General features: G+C 47.4%; 1 protein-coding gene across 1 annotated transcript in view; it reads right to left on the reverse strand.

Moving 5' to 3' along the window:
* Nucleotides 1-6489: 6489 nt before the first annotated feature.
* Nucleotides 6490-22011, reverse strand: part of LOC101600751 (SV2 related protein) — an 89122-nt gene continuing 73600 nt past the window's right edge. The window contains exons 13-16 of the mRNA XM_045132677.1: nucleotides 16570-16681; nucleotides 14096-14177; nucleotides 9744-9833; nucleotides 6490-8049 (exon numbers count right to left, since the gene is read on the reverse strand). Of these exons, the coding sequence (XP_044988612.1) occupies nucleotides 7843-8049; nucleotides 9744-9833; nucleotides 14096-14177; nucleotides 16570-16681 (491 nt within the window). The 3' untranslated portion in view covers nucleotides 6490-7842. The remainder of the gene's footprint in view (nucleotides 8050-9743; nucleotides 9834-14095; nucleotides 14178-16569; nucleotides 16682-22011) is intronic.

Genomic DNA, 22011 nt, shown 5'->3' on the forward strand with positions numbered 1-22011 from the left:
TTGCCTGCAAAGCCAAAGGACCTCGGTTTAATTCCCCGGGACCCATGTAAGCCAGGTGCACAAGGGGGCACGTGCATCTGGAGCTTGTTTGCAGTGGCTGGAGGCCCAGGCGCGCCCATTCTCTCTCTCAAATAAATAAAAATAAAGTTTAAAAAAAAAGCTGGGGCTAGAGAGATGGCTTAGAGGTTAAGCACTTGCCTGTGAAGCTTAAGGACCCCTGTTGGAGGCTCGATTCCCCAGGACCCACGTTAGCCAGATACACAAGGGGGCTCACACATCTGGAGTTTGTTTGCAGTGGCTGGCAGCCCTGGCGCGTCCAATCCATTCTCTCCCTCCCTCTCTCTCTCTCTCTGTCTCTCTCCTTTCTCCCTCTCTGTCACTCTCAAGTAAATAAAAATGAAAAAAAATTGAAAAAATAAGTTGGAGATTGGCCAGGCTCACACCTTTAATCCCAGCACTTGGGAGGCAAAGGTAGGAGGATCACTGTGAGTTCAAGGCCATCCTGAGACTACAGTGAATTCCAGGTCAGACTGGGCTAGAGTGAGACCCTACCTCAAAAAAAAAAGTTGGCGATTTCTCCTGGGAGGGAGGAAGTCACTCAGTGCTGGCCACGCAGGCATGAGGAGCTGAGCTTGAACAACATACTAGGAGTGTGACACATGCCTGTAACCACAGTGTTGGGGAGGCGAAGACGGAAGGATCCCAAGGAAATGATGGCTAGCTTGTCTCGCTGGCTGAATCAGCCAACTGTAGGCTCACCGAGACACCTTGCATCCAGGTAACTAAGATAGAGGGCCTGGGAAGATGGTTCAGTGGTTAAAGGTGCTTGCTTGCAAAGCCTCCCAGTCTGGGATTAATTCCCAAACCACTCATATAAGCCTGATGCAAAAAGTGGCGCCATTCATGTGTAGAGGCAAAAGGCTCTGGAGCATCAGTATGAATGCATCTTACCCCCTGCCATACACACATGTGCAAATGAAAAGTTTTTAAAACAACTTTTCGTGGTTGGGACTCACTCTAGCCCAGGCTGACCTGGAATTCACTATGGAGTCTCAGGGTGGCCTTGAACTCACGGCGATCCTCCTGCCTCTGCCTCCTGAGTGCTGGGATTAAAGGCGTGTGCCACCACGCCTGGCACAAATAAAAAGTTTTTAAAACAACTTTTCATGGTTGGGACTCACTCTAGTCCAGGCTGACCTGGAATTCACTATGTAGTCTTCAGCCTGGCCTTGAGCTCACAGCGATCCTCCTACCTCTGCTTCCTGAGTGCTGGGATTAAAGGCATGCGCCACCATGACAGCTAAAAATAAATTAAGTAATAAGGTGAAGAGAAACTGAGGAAAATCCCCAATATCAATCTCTGGCCTCTACATGTGTGCACACACACAGACAGACAGACATGTGTATACAACACACACACACACAAAATCCTTTTTTTTTTTTCGAGGTAGGGTCTCACTCTAGCTCAGGCTGACCTGGAATTCACTCTATTCTCAGGGTGGCCTTGAACTCATGCTGATCCTCCTACCTCTATCTCCTGAGTGCTGGGATTAAAGGTGTGTGCCACCACACCCTGTTTACACACACAATATTTTAAAAATTCAGATTCCTGTCTTGAGCACTGGGAGGACTTATTTACTTGAGAGTGACAGAGAGGGAGAAAGGAGAGAGAGAGATGGTGCTGGACCCCGGGGAGCACAGTGGCTGGGGCTCCACAGGGACGCCCCATTTCGCATGGCCCAGGCCTCTCACTATACTGATTTTCTCCTTTGCCTGCTGCTTCTCATGGCTTCTCTGTTTCACTCACTCATTTGACATTTGTCCTTACAGAAAATTAAAGTACCAGGCTAGAGAGATGGCTTAGTGGTTAAGGCACTTGCCTGCAAAACCTAAGGACCCAGGTTCAATTCCCCAATACCCACGCAAGCCAGATGCACATGGTGGTGCATGCATCTGGAGTTCTTTTACAATGGCTGGAGGCCTTGGCACACCCATTCTCTCTCTCTTTCTCTCTGTGTAATAAATACATTTAAAAAAAATAAAATTAAGTACCAAATCCAGTCCCATAGTAAAACTCTACTTACTGTTTTGAATTACGCTGAGTAAAATATCTGTCCCTTGCAATTAAAACCATTTGGGTGGGGCTGGGTGGCCCCAGTCAATCTCTCCCAGCCAATGCCATCATGGGTCTTCTTCCACGGCATGAGAATGCCAACTTTGTATGCCAAAGGCTGTAGACATCCCTTGGTGATGTGGAAAGTACATTTTTTTTTCCTTCCCCAGGCCTAAAGCATGACTTGGGGTGAATGGCCACACACCCCCAATGAAGCCAATGAGACTTCGCTTTCCAACTAAAAGCAATAGATGCCTCTGAATGGAACCTGGGCCCTGAGCCTGCTGGGTACAGCGCTCCACCCCTGAGCTCCAGCCCAGACCCCCTGAGGTGACATGGAGTAAGAGAAAGACACGGCAAACCCTGGCCACCTACGAGCGTCTTTCCAACATTTTCTGAACTCTCTTCTAATGTGCAGAAACAGATGACATTTCCAGCAGTGGAAACACATGCTTTTTGGAATAGGAATGTTTAAAATTAGATACAAACATCGTTTGCTCAAGGCCTGGTGTATTTCATAGGCTTGGGAAAATTTCTGGTAGTTCTTGCAGTATTCAATAATACTGGTTGATTTATTTTTTAATATTTTATTTTTTATATTTGAGACACAGTCAGATAGAGAGAATGGGTATGCCAGGGCCTCTAGAACTCCAGATATATGCAGTATCTTGTGCATCTGGCTTTACATTGGCCCTGAGGAATCAAACCTGGGTCCTTTGGCTTTACAGGCAAGCGCCTTAACCATCTCTCCAGCCCTCTCCACCTTTTGTTATATAAGCTCCTTCTGCCCTCTTCCATCCCCCCTTGATGACTGAACCCTTCTTTTTCTAGCCTCATAGGAGACCCTGTCCAAAAATTAAATTTAAAAAAGAACAGGCTAAAGCCGGGTGTGGTGGCGCACGCCTTTAATCCCAGCACTCAGGAGGCAGAGGTAGGAGGATTGCTGTGATTCCAAGGCCACCCTGAGACTACAGAGTTAATTCCAGGTCAGCCTGGACCAGAGTGAGACCCTACCTCAAAAAACAAAAAACAAAAAACAAAACAAAACAAAAAAGGCAGGCTATTTGAAAGGCAGAGAGGGGAGCTGGAGAGATTGCTCAGTGGTTAAAGGCACTTGCTTACAAAGCCAGATGGTCTGGGTTTGATTCTCCAGCACCCACGCAAAGCCAGATAGATGCACAAAATGGTGTATTTGTCTGGAGTTTGTTTGCAGCAGAAGGAGGCCCTGGCACACCCATATTTATTCTCTCTCTCCTTCCCTCTTCCTCTGTCTCAAATAAATAAATAAAATCTTTTTTTTTAAATAAAAAAAACAAGGTGGGAGAAATGGCTTAGCGGTTAAGGTGCTTGCCACCTGCAGAGCCTAAGGACCCATCTTCGACTCTTCAGATCCCACGTAAGCCAGAAGCACAAGGTGACACAAGTGCGCAAGGTTGCACATGCCCACTAGGTGGCAGAAGAGTCTGGAGTTCGATTTCAGTGACTGGAGGCCATGGTGCACCAATTCTCTCTCATAAAAAAAGGCCACTCTGTTAGGCTTGTCTCAAAAAAGTAAAATAAGGGCTGAGGAGATGGCTTAGTGGTTAAGGCCCTTGCCTGCAAAGCCAAAGGACCTAGGTTCGATTGCCCAGGACCCACATAAGCCAGATGCACAAGGCAGCACATGCTGGAGTTTGTTTGCAGCAGTTGGAGGCCCTGGCGTGCCTATTCTGTCTCTGTCTCTCTCTCTCTCCTCTCTCTCTCAAATAAATAAATTTTTAAAAAGTAAAATAGCCGGGTGTGGTGGCGCTTGCCTTTAATCCCAGCACTCGGGAGGCAGAGGTAGGAGGATCACCATGAGTTCGAGGCCACCCTGAGACTACATAGTGAATTTCAGGTCAGCCTGGGCTAGAGTGAGACCCTACCTTGAAAAACCAAAAAAAAAAAAAAAAAGTAAAATATAATAAAATAAATGAAAATAAAAAATAGCCAGGCATGATGGCTCACACTTTTAATCCCAGATCTTGGAAGGCTAAGGTAGGAAGATCACCATGAGTTCAAGGCTAGCCTGAGACTACATAGTGAATTCCAGGTCAGCCTGGGCTGGAATGAGACCCTATCTTGAAAATCCAAATTAACTAATTAATTAAAATAAAGTAAAAGCTGGGCGTGGTAGCACACTTCTTTAATCCCAGCACTCAGGAGGCAGAGGTAGGAGAATCGCCATGAGTTCAAGGCCACCCTGAGACTACATAGTGAATTCCAGGTCAGGCTGGGCTAGAGTGAGACCCTACCTTAAAAAAGCAAAAATTAGTAAGAAAATAAATAAATAAAATAAAATCAAAAATAGCTCTCTCTGCCCTGTCATCTCTGTCTAGATGTATATAAGTCTGGCTCTTCCCTGTCAGACCTGGCTGGGTCAAGGTCTTGGCCTGGGTAATTTTCTGCTTGCCTTTTTTTGTTTGTTTGTTTTTGAGGTAGGGTCTCCCTCTAGCCCAGGCTGACCTGGAATTCACTATGTAGTCTCAGGGTGGCCTTGAGCTCATGGCGATCCTCCTACCTCTGCCTCCCAAGTGCTGGGATTAAAGGTGTGCACCCCCACACCACAATTTCTGCTTGCCTTCTATCTGCCTTATGCTCTGGGGTAACTTCTCATTTTAACCACACGTATGACTTTTCTCTAATCCCTGAGTCTGCCATGTGTGTATTTCCTTTATACTTTAGATCTGCTACGTGGGCATGGGCATCTCCTCTAAACTTTGGGCCTGCTACCTGTATAATTTCTCTAACCTCGGAGTGAACATGGTTGTAAGTCTCTTTTTTTTCGAGGTAGGGTCTCACTCTAGCCCAGGCTGACCTGGAATTCACTATGTATTTCCAGGGTGGCCTTGAACTCACGGCAATCCTCCTATCTCTGCCTCCAGAGTATTGGGATTAAAGGCGTGCGCCACCACACCCGGCATTTAAGTCTCTTTACTACCCATTTCTCTCCTGAGTTACCTGGTCTCTACTTCATGACTTGCCCTCTCTCTTCCTTTTGCCCTGGCCTGAACATCCAAGTGGGTCTGCCTCTCCTTCCCAGCCTGAGAATACTTTCTTGTCCTTGACAGTTCTGTTGCCTTCCCTCTGTGTTAGGCTTTGGCGGTACCTTGAACTGGTGTGAATAGAGGGATATGGCACAGAAAGAAAAATCTTTGGGTGAACTGTTGCCCGTTCAGCTGCAACTGAGAGATTACAACCTTTGAGACTGGGTTAGCTGACCTGCACTGGGGAACAGGAAGAATGTCGACTCTTTTGAAAGGGCCTGAGTGCTCAAGGAGTGTCTGTTCTTCAAAGTCTGCTTTATTTCCCCCCTGGATTAACAAATTGGCACCCTACCTGGTATCATGGAGTATAAGAAATGCTAGAAAGAGGTTCATTGAGTTTGCAACACGGTCTTGTGTTTTGGAAATGTCCATGGGCAGTGTGAAGCGGGTTTGCTGGTTGCCTGCATAGAGACCCCATGGGGCCATGAGGATGAACCGTGGCTTGCAGTGGAGACCCAGTGGAGATGCCGGGACCATGAGATGGCTGCCGAGGAGCTGCCGGCCCTGATGAAGTTTCCCAGGACTGTGAGTAGCCTAGCTGGAGGGGCGGAATTGGAATGAAGATTTGTCACTGGTTAGAGTTGCTGGACTTGAAGCTACAGAGTTTGATATTTGCCCTGGTTGTTTTAAATCTTGTATTGGTTGAATGTTTCTTTGCTATGCCCAATGCCATCTACTGCAGTGTGAATATTTATTCTGTGCCATTATGGGTTTTTTTGAGGTTTTTTTTTTTTGGTATTATGGCTCAGTTAAAAGATCTTGGACTATGGGGATGTATGAACATCATTGGAATTGATAAAACTATGGGACTTTTAAAGTTAGATGAACACATTGTATTTTACATCATGTATGGATATCAGTTTATGGGGGCCAGGGGCGGAAGGTGGTGGTTTGATTCAGGTGTCCCCCATAAACTTAGGTGTTCTGAATGCTAGGTTCCCAGCTGATGGATATTTGGGAATTAATGCCTCCTGGAGGGAGTGTATTGTTGGGGGCGGGCTTATGGGCTTTATAGCCAGTTTCCCCAGGCCAGTGTTTGGCACGCTCTCCTGTTGCTGTGGTCCACCTTATGTTGGCTAGGGGGTGATGTCCACCCTCTGCTCATGCCATCGTTTTCCCCTGCCATCGTGGAGCTTCCCCTCGAGCCTGTAGGCCAAAATAAATCTCTTTTTTCCAGAAAACTGCTCTTGGCTGGGTGATTTCTACCAGCAGTGAGAACCGGACTGCAACACCCTGGATGAAGTTAACAAGACTTTAGATGGCATTGTCACCAGGACATTGCGATCAATGACCAGACTTAGCCCCTGCCACGTCCTTCACCAACAAGTTTTAATAAGAGATGAACGCACACATTTGACTTCCTTGCAATGTTTACATCGAGCAATGGGTCAGTTTCCTCTGGCCTTTGATGGGACCTGGCAACTTCTTCCCTCTTCCTAGGGGGGACCCCTTCTGTCACCGCGGGAGATGGCTCATGCATTGCAGAACCTGGGAATACATAAAGTCTAACTCCAGCTGTTCCTCCAGAGACAGCCTCTCCCGGTTCCCCTGAAATGGACATGTTTATACTTGGGACCCCTGTCCCCCCCTCCGCGTCAGGTGTCCTGACTGTGGGCTTTGCGGCTGAGCCCCTAGGATTTTACTTCTGCCAGACTAAGGCAGCCTGGACAGTGGGGGCAACAAAGAAAGCAAGGCAGAGCTCTGTACCAGGGACCCCTGGACTGATCAGAGCCTGAGGTCAGCGTCACACCCTTGAGATTCCTCACCTGGTTGGTCAGCCGCTCTACCCACGAGTCAAAGTCCTGAAGCCCCAGCCAGCCACTTTATTTCCCGGGGAGTTGGCATTCGGGGCAGCTGAGGAAGGGTCCAGAAAGAAACCCTGGTCTGGCCTTGGCTGCTTCGGAAGGTGCCTCTGGCTTTAGCTTTGGACTTGAGTCTCCCCTCCTTTGGGCCTCAGGCTCTGATTTCCAGATTGGGGTAGGGGCTGAGAAACTGCTGTCTGAGGTTGTGCAAGACTATCTCTTCCCCAGAGTCATGGCTGGACCCCCTGTAGCCAGCGACAGCAACTCCAGAAGAGACCCGGAGGAGCCACAAGGCTGAAGTTCAAATACACAGTCACCTGCCAGTCTCCACTCGGGCAGGCCCTGAGGAGCACTCCAGAGGGCTTGACAGGAAGAATGAGGGAACGTTTCCCTAGCCCGAGCAAAAGCTGCTTGGGCCACATACCTAGGTCACCTGTAATTCCAAAGAAGAAAGCCTGGGGCCGGGGGTGCAGGAGAAACCTACTGGACAGGTTGGTCGGTGGGTGGCAGGTGTCACACAAGTCTGGGCCTGGACTGTGTGTCCTGGGTAGCTCTTTCTAGCATCTGTCTGCTCAGGTGGCACTCAGTAGCCCAGGACCCTCCCATGCAGACCTACAGATGATTCAGGAACTTCTCCTACACACAGACACCCCCCCGCCACCAGGAGCAAATGCCTCATCCCCAAGGGAGGGGACCTTTGATGGACATGGTCAAACACAGTGAAGACACAAAAGCCCGTTGGTCCAGGTCATCCTTATCTGGTGAGTTCTTGATGTCGGCAGTGACTGTGAGTGGCCCCGCTGGATTCTGCCAGCTCCCCGGGCTCTGCAGCCTCAAAGACTAGCTCTGCTACCGGAGGTCACTATTCCTGAGAGCCAGAGTTCGACCTGGGGACACCCGCGCCATGTGTCCCTCGGCCAACCATCTCCTGGCCCCATTCCCGGTGGCTGGATTCCTGTAGTCCTCGGCCTTTGGTCTCAATGGGCAAGAAGCAGGAGGCCACGGCGGCTAGGAGGCCACAGCCACTGTAAACGGACAGAGTCAGGTACACAGAAGACTCCAACATCACCTGAGGAGAGAGGCGCAAGTTGGCGAGAATGTTCTCTCGGGGGTCACAGGTGTGCCACATGATGACAGCATGTCAACTGAGCACTTCATCCACATTCAATTGTTTTATTTTTAATTTTCATGTTTTACTTTTGTTTTTCATTTTTGGTTTTTTGAGGTAGGGTCTCACTCTAGCCCAGGCTGACCCGGAATTCACTATGGAGTCTCAGGGTGGCCTCGAACTCACGCTGATCCTCCCACCTCTGCCTCCTGAGTGCTGTGATGAAAGGTGTGCACCACCATGCCTGGCTAATTTACTTTTGGAGAGACAGAGAGGGAGGGAGAGAGACAGAGAAAGAACTGGCATGCCAGGGCCTCAGCCACTGCAATAGAACTCCAGATGCTCATGCCACCTAGTGGGTATGTGCGACCTTGTGCTTGCCTCACCTTTACGAGTCTGGCTTATGTGGGATCTGGAGAGAGATTGAACATGGGTCCCCAAGGCTTTGCAGGCCAGCACCCTACCCACTAAGCAATCTCTCCAGCCCTTCACCCACACTTTACAGAGGGGAAGTGTGGGACTTGAGGGTGCACACCTAGAATCCTAGTACCTTGGAGGCTGAGGCAGGAGGGTGGCGATGGGTTTGTGGTTAGCCTGGGCTACCGAGCAAAAGTGTATCTTGACAAACAAACAAGAAAACAGACAGACAGACTAGAACAACATATGCAGACTCACACAGATAATAAGGATGGGTCGGAGGTTTGAATTCAAGTCTGCCAGGTTTAAGAGTCTAGATCATGCCAAGCATGGTGTTACATACTGTAACCTCAGCTCTTGAGAGCGAGACTCAAGAGGACAGTAAGCAAAGCAAGACCCCGCCCCTCAAATCAGGGCTCGTTTCCTAAAGAACCCTGATTGATACATTATGCATTCCTCTTGCCTTCCGCTTAAACCTATACCTCATGTCTGTACCCTGAAGATGGATTTGAGGGTCACTTTAATTGGTACTTTTCCCAATGTAGCCACATTGAATAAATCTCCTTTCTCTGATGATTTTTTTTTTTTTTTTTTTTTTTTGGCTTTTCGAGATAGGATAGGGTCTCACTCTAGCCCAGCCTGACCTGGAATTCACTATGAAATCTCAGGGTGGCCTCGAACTCACAGTGATCCTCCTACCTCTGCCTCCTGAGTGTTGGGATTAAAGGCGTGTGCCACCAGAACCGGCTTGATTTTTTTTTTTTTTTTTTTTGAAGTAGGGTCTCACTCTAGACCAGGCCAACCTGGGATTCCCTTTGCTGTCTCAGGCTGGCCTCAAACTCACAGTGGTCTTCCTAGTGAACTCATAGAGAACTCCATAGTAATTAGTGCTGGGATTAAAGGCATGCAACCACCACCATGCCCCAAGGAACCTAGTTTCTTTCTTTTCTTTTTAAAGATTTATTTATTTATTTACTAGAGACAGAGAGAGAAAGATAGAATGGGTGTGCCAGGGCCTCTAGCCACTGCAAATGAACTCCAGTTGCATATGCCATCATGTGCATCTGGCTTTCATGGGACCTGAGAACATGGATCCTTAGGCTTCACAGACATGTGCCCTAATCACTAAGCCATCCCTCCAGCCAGTTTCTTTATCTACTCTTCTGGGGTGAATTATAGAGAAATAATGTCAGGAAAGGCTTGCCACTCACTGGGCTTTTCTTTGTGGTCACACCTACCTGAGCAATGAACGGGGTGATGAGAGCACCCACTCTTGCCATGCCGCTGCAGGTGCCCAGGCCCAGTGCCCGTGTTGCCGTTGGGTAGACCTAGAAAATCAGCCAGACGTGAGCTCAGAAAAAGCAAAACTCCCCACCAGCTCAGGCCTGAAAGGTCAATCCCTCAGGTGTTGCTGTCCCACTTTAAGGGATGGAAGACTAGGTGAAAAGGGATGCTTGCCCCAAAGAGAGTGGGAAGTTCACTTGAGAAAGAGGAAATAAAGCTACATTCTTGGGCTGGAGAGATGGCTTAGCTGTTAAGGCCTAAGAACAAAGGTTCAATTCCCCAGAACCCACGTAAGCCAGCTGCACAAGGGGCACAAGTGTCTGGAGTTTATTTGTAGTGGCTAGGGGCCCTGGGGCGCCCATCATCTCCCTCCCTCCCTCTCTCTCCCTCTCTCTCTTCCAGTCTCTCAAATGAACAAATTAAAAAAAAAAAGGAAAAAAAAAGACTTATTGAGGGGGATGGGGTGATGGAGAGTGGATTTGTGAAGGGGAACATGGGAGAAGGGATGGAATTATTATGGTTTATTGTCCATAATTTGTTTTTCTGAGGTAGGGTCTCACTCTAGCTCAGGCTGACCTAGAATTCACTATGTAGCTTCAGGGTGGCCTCGAACTTGTGGTGATCCTCCTACTTCTGCCTCCCAAGTGCTGGGATTAAAGAAGTGGGCCACCACGCCCGGCTTTGCTATAATTATGGAAGTTTGCAATACAAAAAGAAAAACTGGGCTGGAGAGATGGCTTAGCAGTTAAGGTGCATGCCTGTGAAGCATAAGGACACAGGTTCAATTCTCCAGGTTCCACGTAAGCCAGATGCACATGGTGGCGCATATGTCTTGAGTTTGTTTGCAGTGGCTAAATCCAAAGGACCTAGGTTTGATTCTCCAGGACCCACATAAGCCAGATGAACAAGTTGGCACATGCATCTGGAATTCATTTGCAGTGGCTGGAGGCCCTGGAGTGCTCATTCTCTCTCTCTCTCTCAAATAAATAAATAAATAAATAAATTTTTTTAAAAAAGAGCTGGAGGGCTAGAGAGATGGCTTAGCATCAAGGTGCCTACCTACAAAGCCTAATGATAGGGGTTCAATTCCCCAGTACCCACATAAAGCCAGATGCAGAAAGTGGAACATGCATCTGGAGTTTCTTTGCTGTAGCTGGAAGGCCTAGCATACCCATTCTCCCTCTCTCTTCTTCTTCTGTCTCTGCTTACAAATAAATAATATGTGTATTATTTATTTTGTACAGGTAGGGTCTTACTCTGACCCAGGCCGACCTGGAATTCACTATGTAATCTCTCAGGGTGGCCTTGAATTCACTGTGATACTCATCTCTGTGTGGTGGTTTGATTCAGGTGTCCCTCATAAACTTAGGTGTTCTGAATGCTAGGTTCCCAGCTGATGGGGATTTGGGAATTAAAGCCTTCCTGTATTGTTCATGCCAGTGTTTGGCACACTCTCCTGTTGCTATTGTCCACTTATGTTGGCCAGGGGGTGGTGTCCACCCTCTGCTCATGTCATCATTTTCCCTGCCATTGTGGAGCTTACCCTCATGTCTGTAAGCCAAAATAAACCTCTTTTTCTCACAAGCTGCTCTTGGTTGGGTGATTTCTACCAGCAATGTGAACCTGACTGCAACAGTAAAGTTGGTACCAAGAGTGGGGTTGTTGCTAGACACCTGACTGTGTGGCTTTGGCCTTTTGAGCTGATTTTCAAGAGTTATGTGGAAAGATTTGAAACTTGGGCCTAAGAGATGTAAATACAGCTTGATGGACTATTCTGGTCAGAGATGAAAGACCTGAATGCAGTAAGAACTATGGACTGTGAGGTTTGGCTTATGAGGGTGAGAAAAAGCTTTGCTTGGACTGGGCTAGAAGCAATTTGTGTGAGAAGCTTGCTGTTATGCCCGTGTTCTGAGAACTTGTGCAGGGTTGTATTGTGTAGAAATGGATTGTTGTGTGCAGAGGGATATGGTACAGAAGTGAAATCTTTGGGCTGAAACTTCTGCCCATTCAGCTGCAATTGAATGAGAGAGTACAACCTTTGAGATTGGGCCAGCTGACCTGCACTGGGGTAACAAAAGAATGTAGACTCTTTTGGAGGGGCCTGAGTGCTCAAAGAGCATCCTGTTCCTCAAAGTCTGCTTTATTCCCTCCACCCATTAACAAATTGGCACCCTACCTGATATTGTGGAATATAAGAAATGCAGGAGAGAGGGCTGGAGAGATGGCTTAGAGGTTAAGGCACTTGCCTGCAAAGCCAAAGGACCCAGGTTCAATTCCCCAGGGCCCACGAAAGCCAGATAGATACACAAGGTAGCACCTGTGTCTGGAATTTGTTTGCAGTAGCCGAAGGCCCTGGCATGGCCATTCTATATCTGCCTCTTTCTCTCATGAATAAAAAAGATTTAAAAAATGCAGGAGAGGGCTGGAGAGATGGCATAGCAGTTAAGCGCTTGCCTGTGAAGCCTAAGGACCTCGGTTCGAGGCTCGGTTCCCCAGGCCCCATGTTAGCCAGATGCACAAGGGGGCGCACGCATCTGGAGTTCGTTTGCAGAGGCTGGAAGCCCTGGCACGCCCATTCTCTCTCTCCCTCTATCTGTCTTTCTCTCTGTGTCTGTCGCTCTCAAATAAATAAATAAAAAATTTAAAAAAAAATGCAGGAGAGAAAGGGTCATTGAGTTTACAATGTGGTCTTGTGGTTTGGAAATGGACATGGGCAGTGTGAAGCAGGCTTGCTGGATGCCTGCATGGAGACTCAATGGAGCCATGAGGATGGACCGTGGATTGCAGTGGTGACCCAGTGGAAATGCTGGAACCACGAGATAGCTGCCAAGGAGAGCTGCCAGCACCGGATGAAGTTTTCCAGGACTGTGAGTAGCCTCGCTGGAGGGGCAGAACTGTAACTCAAGAGACATGTTGCTGGTTAGAATTATTGGACTTAGAGAGTTGTTGAACTTGGAACTACTGAGTCTGATGTTTGCTCTGTTTTAAATCTTATATTGGTTGAATATTTCTTTGCTCTGCCCAATGCCATCTTTTGCAGTGTGAATGTGTATTCTGTGCATTATGATTTTGGGTGTTTTTTTTTTTTTTTTTTGGAGTTATGGCTCAGTTAAAAGACCTTGGGCTACAGGAATGTTTGAACATCATTAGGATTGATAAAAACTATGGGAACTTTTTTTTTCTTTTTTTTTTTTTTTGAGGTAGGGTCTTACTCCAGCCCAGGCTGACCTGGAATTCACTCTGTAGTCTCAGGGTGGCCTCGAACTCATGGCAATCCTCCTACCTCTGCCTCTGCCTCCCAAGTGCTGGGATTAAAGGCATGCACCACCATGCCCGGCAAACTATGGGAACTTTTAAAGTTGGACTGAATACATCGCATTTTATATCATGTATGGTTATCAGTTTGTGGGGACCCAGGGCAGAATGTGGTGGTTTGATTTAGGTCTGTAAACCAAAATAAGCCTCCTCTTTTTTCCCCACAATCTGCTCTTGGTTGGGTGATTTCTACCAGCAATGAGAACCAGGCTGTAACACTCTGCCTCTCAAGTGCTGGGATTAAAGGCATGTGCCAACTTGCCTGGCTATAAAATATTTTTATTTGTTTATTTGACAGAGAAAGAAGGAGAGAGAGAGAGAGAGAGAGAGAGAGAGAGAGAGAGAGAATGGGTGCACTAGGGACTCCAGCCACTGCAAAAGAACTCCAGATGCATGTGCCCCCTTGTGCATCTGGCTAACGTGGGTCCTGGGGAATCGAACCTGGATCCTTTGGCTTTGCAGGTAAACGTCTTAACCATTAAGCAATCCCTCCAACCCTAATTTTTTTTTTTTCTGGTTCTTTTTAGGTAGGGTCTCCTCTAGCTCAGGCTGACCTGGAATTCAATAGTCTCAGGGTGGCCTCAAAATCACAGTGATCCTCCTACCTCTGCCTCCCAAGTGCTAGGATTAAAGGCATGCACCATCACGCCTGGCTCCAGTAAAATATTTTTTACAGAAGAAAAAGAGCTGGAAAAATATACACTGTCCTGTTCGAGAAGATTCTCTAGGAAGGGAGAATGTGGGTCTCTTTCCATCCTGGTTTTAGACTTAGGCAACTTTTGGAATGTTGGCCATGAGTGTGCACAATAGTAAGCAGGAAAAAAAGTGATTGCAAAATAAGTGAAATATAATTAAATAGAAGACATTCTAGTTGTCGCTCATCGAAAGGAGAATAAAATAAGTTGAAGTAACGAGGGGCTTCACTTGATTCTCAGACCCAAGGACAGCTTGCACTCCCAGCATCCCGGCTTCTCTGAGACATCGCTCCTACCTCAGGTGTGTAAACATAGGCTGCTTGGAAGCCTCCGGAAATAAACGCTCTTGCAATGAAGAGTAACAGAGTGAGTACATTTCTGAGGAGATTAAAAAAAAAAAAAAAGCAGACGAGTAGGCATTACTATTATTATATTATATATAATATATCATTATATTATATATTATTATTTTCTATCTGCTTGTTACAGCAAAAGCCTATCTTGCCTTCCAGGGCAGAATTCACATGTAATGAAATTGCCAAAGGTCACCCCTCCCCGACAGGCATTCCCACACACATCTCAGCACTATTTCTGAAGGTCTGTTCTTATAGTTCATCATGCCCCCGGCTCGCCAGGCTGGGAGATGGCAACATCTACGGTGTACAGGTTGGAGACAAGATCAGGGAGAAATGATATCAATTTCTAAAGGCCAGGACGGGGGACGTGGCTCAGTGGTAGAGAGCTTGCCTAGTACGTAGACAGCCCTGGGTTCCATCCACAGCACCAGAAATAAAGTAAGAAAAAGAAGAACTGAGTGTGGTGGCTCACGCCTTCAATCTCAGCACTTGAGAGGTAGAGGTAGGAAGATCACCATGAGTTCAAGGCCACCCTGAGACTACATAGTGAATTCTAGGTCAGTTTGGACTAAAGCAAGACCCGACCTTGAAAAACAACTTCCCCCAACCCCCAAAAAAAGGAAAGGAAAGAAAAACAAAAAGAAGGCCAGAAAAATAAAATGTGTAGGGAGGGGAGGGGAGCAGGGGCTGCCTGAGCCAGGGACAATAGACTACATTGGGTATTCCTAACCCTCTTCCACTCTTCCCAGAATGCCAACACTTGAAGCTCTATGCTACATATGTCTCAATCTTCTGTGACCCACGGGTTCCTCATAGGTTTTTTTGTTTGTTTGTTTTAAATTTTTATTTAGTTTTTAAAATTTGTTTTTTTTTGGGCTGGAGAGATGGCTTAGCGGTTAAGCGCTTGCCTGTGAAGCCTAAGGACCCCAGTTCGAGGCTCGGTTCCCCAGGTCCCACGTTAGCCAGATGCACAAGGGGGCGCACGCGTCTGGAGTTCGTTTGCAGAGGCTGGAAGCCCTGGCGCGCCCATTCTCTCTCTCCTTCTATCTGTCTTTCTCTCTGTGTCTGTCGCTCTCAAATAAATGAATTTAAAAAAAAATAAAAAAAAACTTGTTTTTTTATTAACAACTTCCATGATTGTAAACAATATCCCATGGTAATGCCCTCCCTCCCCCCACTTTCCCCTTTGAAACACCATTCTCCATCATATCCCCTCCCCCTCTCAATCAGTCTCTCTTTTATTTTGATGTCATGATCTTTTCCTCCTCTTATGATGGTCTTGTATAGGTAGTGTCAGGCATTGTGAGGTCATGGATATCCAGGCCATTTTATGTCTGGGGAGCACGTTGTATTTTTTTTTTTAATGAGAAAGAGAATTGGTGCACAGGGCCTCTAGCTATTCCAATCCAACTCCAGATACATGCACCACCTTGTGCATTTGGCTTATGTGGGTTCTGGGGAGTCAAACCTGGGTCCTTAGGCTTTGCAGGCAAGCATCTTAACCACTAAGCCGTCTCTCCAGCCCTTTATTTATTATTTGCAAGCAGAGAGAGAGGCAGAGAGAAGGAGGGAGAGCCAGATGTATGTACCACTTTGTGCATCCGGCTTTACATTGGTACTGGGGAATTGAACTCAGGTTGTTAGGCTTTGTAAACAATCACCTTAACCACTGAATAATCCTTCTAGTCCCGTGTGATGGATTGATTCAGGTGTCCCCCATAAACTTAGGTGTTCTGAATGCTAGGTCCCCAGCTGATGGAGATTTGGGAATTAACGCCTCCTGGAGGGAGTGTATTGTTGGGGGTGGGCTTATGGGCTTTATAGCCAGTTTCCCCTTGCCAGTGTTCGGCACACCCTCCTGTTGCTGTGGTCCACCTTATGTTGGCCAGGGGGTGATGTCCACCCTCTGCTCATGCCACTGTTTTCCCCTGTCATTGTGGAGCTTCCCCTTGAGCTTGTTAGCCAAAATAAATCTCTTTTTTCCAGAAGCTGCTCTTTGTTGGGTGATTTCTACCAGCAATGTGAACTGGAATGCAACATCCCATCATGGGATTTTTGTTTGTTTGTTTTTCGAGGTAGGGTCTCACTGTAGCCCAGGCTGACCTGGAATTCACTATGTAGTCTCAAGGTGGCCTTGAACATACAGTGATCCTCCCTACCTCTTTCTCCCAAGCGCTGGGATTAAAGGCGTGCGCCACCACGCCCAGCCCTTCATCGGGTTTTGTCTGGGTATGTCAGAGCTCAGGTCATGTCTATATGTTGAGATTCTTGGGAGTTGGGGAAAAAATGCATTTCCAAGGGGATCTGTTTCCATTAAACAAAGCAACACTTTTAACATCTAATTTCCTTCTGTCGCTCCCATGGGAGAGGCCTTGGCCTTGGGCCAGGGGCCAGGGGCTCCCTCTGACACCCACCTTCCCACGCAGATAAGCAACAGGAGACTGCAGAGCGAGAAGACGATGAAGCTCAGAGCCATAGTCTTCTTGCGGCCCAGGCGGTCAATGATCCACAGCGTCACCAGGACACCTGCCAGCAAAGCGGGGACACACATGGTCGGCAGCTTCTCAGGTGCTTTCCAAAGACCCACCCCACGTCAGCCCCCCACTCCTGAGGCTCCCTTCTAATGACTAGGACTCAGGGAAGCGGGGGATGTTCCCTCTCAGCCTGGGCTGTCACAGGCTGTGGCCGCCACCTTGCCAGCATCCTGTGCCCCTCAGGCACTCTCCTGGCTGGATAAGGTCACTGGGCAAGAACCGGGAGGTGGCCTCGGGCCGACCATCTGCGAGAAGAGGAGGTTCAAAGTCCCCGAGCCCTCAAGGAACTGAACCTGCCAACAACCACGTGTGGAGACATTGAAACAGACCCTCCCAGCTGAGCTGTCGGATGAGCTGGTGGACCCCGGGGTGACGCCTGCATTGCATCTGTGTGACACGGGGGGGGGGGAAGCAGGGGCCCTTGGGAGCCGCTCTCCCTCTGGATCCGCTCATAGCAACTGTGGAACAATGTGTATTGTTTCAAGCCACTCAGGTAGCTCGTACAGGTGGCCTGGAGAGCGGTGGGACTGGCTGAGTCCAGGCAGCACAGTGGCCCAGCTGAGATCTAAGGCCTCACAGGGCTCTGAACTTGCCATGTGGCTTTGGGTGACACTTGTCTTCTCTGAGCCTCAGTTTCTACATCTGCTAAATAGAACTGAAGAAAAAAGAAAGACAGCACTCGGGAGGTCGAGGCCAGAGGATTGCTGTGAGTTCAGGGCCAGTCTGAGACTGCATAGTAAATTCCAGGTCAGCCTGGGCTAGAGTGGGGGAAAGTATTTCTATTACTATTTAATCATCCAAAGAACCTTCTGGGGCTGGAGAGATGGCTTAGCAGTTAAGGGGTTTGTCTGTGAAGCCTAAGGACCCAGGTTCAATTCTCCAGTACTCACATAAACCAGATGTACAAGGTGGTGCATACATCTGGAGTTTGTGCCCATTCTCTATCCGCTCCCCCAAATAAACAAATATAATACTAAAAACAAACAAACAAACCTGGCATGGTGACTCACACCTTTAATCCCAGTACTTGGGAGGCGGAGGCAGGAGTATTGCCATGAGTTCAAGGCTACCCTAAGGCTGTTTGAGGTCAGCCTGGGCTAGAGCAAAACCCTACCTCAAAAAACCAAAAAAAGAAAGAAAGAAAGAAAGAAAGAAAGAAAGAAAAAGAACCTTTTAGAATAAATACTAGTAATAGTCCTAGTTTCCCTTTTCATCTCATTAGTCATTGCATATTGTGTGTGAGGAATTATCCTACACGGTTGGGATGTGTTAATGGAGGGGGAAAAAAAGTAAAGCAAAAATAATAAATAATGCAGCCCGGAAACATTTCTATCACACCCTCCAAGGCTCAGGGTCCATTGTGGAAGATGTGGCAGAAAGAATGTAAGAACTGGCTGGAGAAATGGCTTAGCGGTTAAGGCATTTGCCTGAAAAGCCTAAGGACCCCGGTTCAATTCCCCAGGACCCAAGTAAGCCAGATGCACAAGGAGGCACATGCATATGGAGTTTGTTTGCAGTGGCTGGAGGCACTGGAGCGCCCATTCTCTCTTTCCATCTGCCTTTTCCTCTCTCTCTCAAATAAATAAAATATTTTTTTAAAAAGGAATGTAAGAGCCCAAATGAAGGGCAGGACTCCTTACAACGTGCTCCTCCAGACTCCAGACATAAAATGGCCTGGATATCCATGACCTCTCAGTGCCTGACACTACCTACACAAGACCATCATACTAGGAGGGAACTACGATGTCATCAAAATGAGAGACTGATTGAGAGGGGGAAGGGGTATGATGCAGAGTGGAGTTGTGAACGGGAATGTGGGAGAGGGGAAGGAAATTACCATGGCTTATTGTCTCTAATTATGGAAGTTGTCAATCAAGATAAATAAAGAAAAGAAGGAAAGGTGACGATAAGCCATGAAAGGAGCGGCTGCACTTCCCAGAGGCAGAGTTAGGAAATGGTGATGGCTGATGCTGAGTTCAACCTCCGAGCCTCCGCTCTTGCCTTACTACACTACACGGAGCTGCTTAATGAGATGCTGTCTGGTGGCCCGAGGGTGGAGCACAGCTCCTAGCTTTGCGGGACTTTTGGTGTCTTTTTTTCTTTTTTGTTTTTCGAGGTAGGGTCTCACTCTGGCTCAGGCTGACCTGGAATTCGCTATGTAGTCTCAGGGTGGCCTCGAACTCTCGGCGATCCTCCTACCTCTGCCTCCCGAGTGCTGGGATTAAAGGCGTGCGCCACCACGCCCGGCTCCACTTTTGGTGTCTTAAGCTGGCTTTCACCATGGAGCCTGGGACAAGTTCAAGGCGATGAGGAGGAAACCCAAGCAAACCCCTGGAGGAGCAGGGGTGTGGGAGCAGGAAGGCAGTTAACAAGGGACTTTGCTGTGACTGACATTCACTGGGAGCTAAGTGCTGGGGGGGGGGGGCGCTCTGAGAGCCAGTACCTTAGAGCTGTCCAGCCAGACGGACAAGCGAGCTGGGCATTTTTATGCCAATTCCTACAACTAGTCCTGGAAGGCTGCTTCCTGGGTTTAGCTCTCCGCCTCTCCTCGCAGCCACCAGCTTGCTTGTCTCTAGACGCGGTGGCTGTCTGTCTGCTGAGAGAGGCACCTCTGATGCCCATCCAGACAAGGTGCAAGTTGAAGGGACTCTTTCTTCAAAGTATCTTACTGGGATGGAGAGATGGCTTAGCCGTTAAGGCACTTGCCCGCAAAGCCAAAGGACCCAGGTTCGATTCCCCAGAACCCATGTAAGCTACATGCACAAGGTGGCGCATGTGTCTGGAGTTCATGTGCAGTAGCTGGAGGCCCTGGTGTGCCCATTCTGTCTACCTACCTCTTCCCCCCACCATAAATAAATGAAAGTAAAAAATCGTTGTTTAAAGAATTTTATTTATTTATTTAGGTTTTTCTTTATTTTTTATTTTTTGGTTTTTCAAGGTAGGGTCTTGCTCTAGCCCAGGCTGACCTAGAATTCACTATGTAGCCTCAGGGTGTCCTCGAACTCATGGCAACCCTCCTACCTCTGCCTCCCGAGTGCTGGGATTAAAGACATGTGCCACCATGCCCAGCGGTTTTTGTTTTTAAATATTTTAAAAAATATTTTATTTTTATTTATTAATTTGAGAGAGAGATAGGTACAGAAATAGGCAGGTAGAGAGAAAGAGAGAATGGGCATGTCAGGGCCTCTAGCCACTGCAAACGAACTCCAGATGTGTGCACCTCCTTGTACCTCTGGCTTACATGGGTCTTAGGAGTCGAACCTGGGTCCTTTGGCTTTGGAGGCAAGCACCTTAACTGCTAAGCCATCTCTCCAGCCCTGTTTTTTCAAGGTAGGGTCTCACTCTAGCTCAGGCTAACCTGGAATTCACTATATAGTCTCAGGGCGGCCTTGAACTCATGGCAAGCCTTCTACCTCTGCCTCCTGGGTGCCTATGCCCAGGTTATTTTATTTATTTATTTGAGAGAGAGAAAGAGACAGGTAGAAAATGGGCACGCCAGGGCTTCCAGCCACTGCAAACAAACTCCAGATGTATGTACCACCTCGTGCATCTGGCTAACACAAATACTGAAGAATTGAACCTGGGTTCTTAGGCTTCACAGGCAAGCACTTTAACCACTAAGCCATCTCTCCAGCCTGAAGGAATTCTTTCTGCTTGATGGGCAAGTGACATCACTCTCCAAGCCTCGGTGTCTGCTGTTTTTTTAAGTTTTTGTTTATTTTTATTTATTTATTTGAGAGTGACCGAGAGAGAGAGAGAAAGAGGCAGTGAGAGAGAGAGAGAGAGAGAGAGAGAGAGAGAGAGAGAGAGAGACAGAATTGGTACACTAGGGCCTCCAGTCACTGCAAATGAACTCCAGGTGTATATGCCACCTTGGGCATCTGGCTTACATGGGTACTGGGGCATTGAGCCTTGAACTGGGGTCCTTAGACTTAACAAGCAAGCACTTAACTACTAAGCCATCTCTCCAGCCTCGGCTTTTTTTTTTTTTTCCAGGTAGGATCTCACTCTAGTCCAAGCTGACCTCAAATTCACTACGTATTCTCAGGGTGGCCTTGAACTCATGGTGATCCTCCTACCTCTACCTCCCAAATGCTGGGATTAAAGATGTGTACTACCACGCCCGGCTGTGTCTGCTGTTCTAAAGTGTGTAAATTTAGGGCTGGAGAGATGGCTTAGCATTTAAGGTACATGCCTTTGAAGCCTAAGGACCCAGGTTTGGTTCTCCAGGTCCCATGTAGGCTAGATGCACAAGGTGGTGAATGCATCCGGAGTTCGTTTGCAGTGAGTGGCTGGAGGCCCTACATGCCTATGTCAAATAAATTAATAAAAATAAAATATTTTGCTGGGCATGGTGGTGCACGCCTTTCATCCCAGCACTCAGGAGGCAGAGGTAAGAGGATCACTGTGACTTCAAGGCCACCCTGAGAATACATAGTGAATTCCAGGTCAGCCTGAGCTAGAGTGAGACCCCACCTCAAAAAACAACAATTTTTTTTTAAAGTTTACCACCTTTTCCAAGGAAAACATTTTTAGGGTAATGAATCTGTTCCCAGGCTGTGGTCACTCATACTTGGCACAAAATAGACTATTTTCTTTCTTCCTTTTTTTTTTTATTTCAGGGTAGGGTCTCACTTTAGCCCAGGCTGACCTAGAATTTACTATATAGTCTCAGGGTGGCCTTGAACTCATGGATTCACCTACTTCTGCCTCCAGAGTGCTTGGATTAAAGGCCTGCGCCACCATATGGGTTTAAAGTCATTTTTCTTTTTTTTTTTCAATGCCCTTTTTTTCCCCTCTCAATTTTATTAAACATTTTCCATGATTATAAAAAATATCCCATGGTAATACCCCCTTCCCCCCCTTTTCCCCTTTGAAATTCCCTTCTCCATCATATCCACTCCCCATCTCAGTAAGTCTCTCCTCTTTTTGGATGCCATGATCCTTCTCTCCTTTTATGATGGTCTTGTGTAGGTAGTGTCAGGCATTATGAGGTCATGGATATCGAGGCCAATTTTTTGCCTGGAGGGAGCACATTGTAATGCCCTTTTGACTGGCATTACAAGGTTGTTTATACAGCAAACAGCCTTGGAAGATAAGGATACCCACTGGGGCAAAGGCTTGATTTGCTTACTAAGCAATTTAATTAGGGATAATGTCTCCCTTAGAGGAAAAGACTGGAGGCAGCCTGTTATATTAGAAAAGAGCCGGATGTGGTGATGCATACTTTTAATCCCAGCATTCAGAGGTAGGAGGATTGTAGTGAGTTCAATGCCACCCTGAGACTAATAGTGAGTTCTAGGTCAGCCTGAGCTAGAGGGA

Source organism: Jaculus jaculus, chromosome 13 (genome assembly GCF_020740685.1).
Source record: "Jaculus jaculus isolate mJacJac1 chromosome 13, mJacJac1.mat.Y.cur, whole genome shotgun sequence".
In the NCBI taxonomy this organism is placed as follows: Eukaryota; Metazoa; Chordata; class Mammalia; order Rodentia; family Dipodidae; genus Jaculus; species Jaculus jaculus.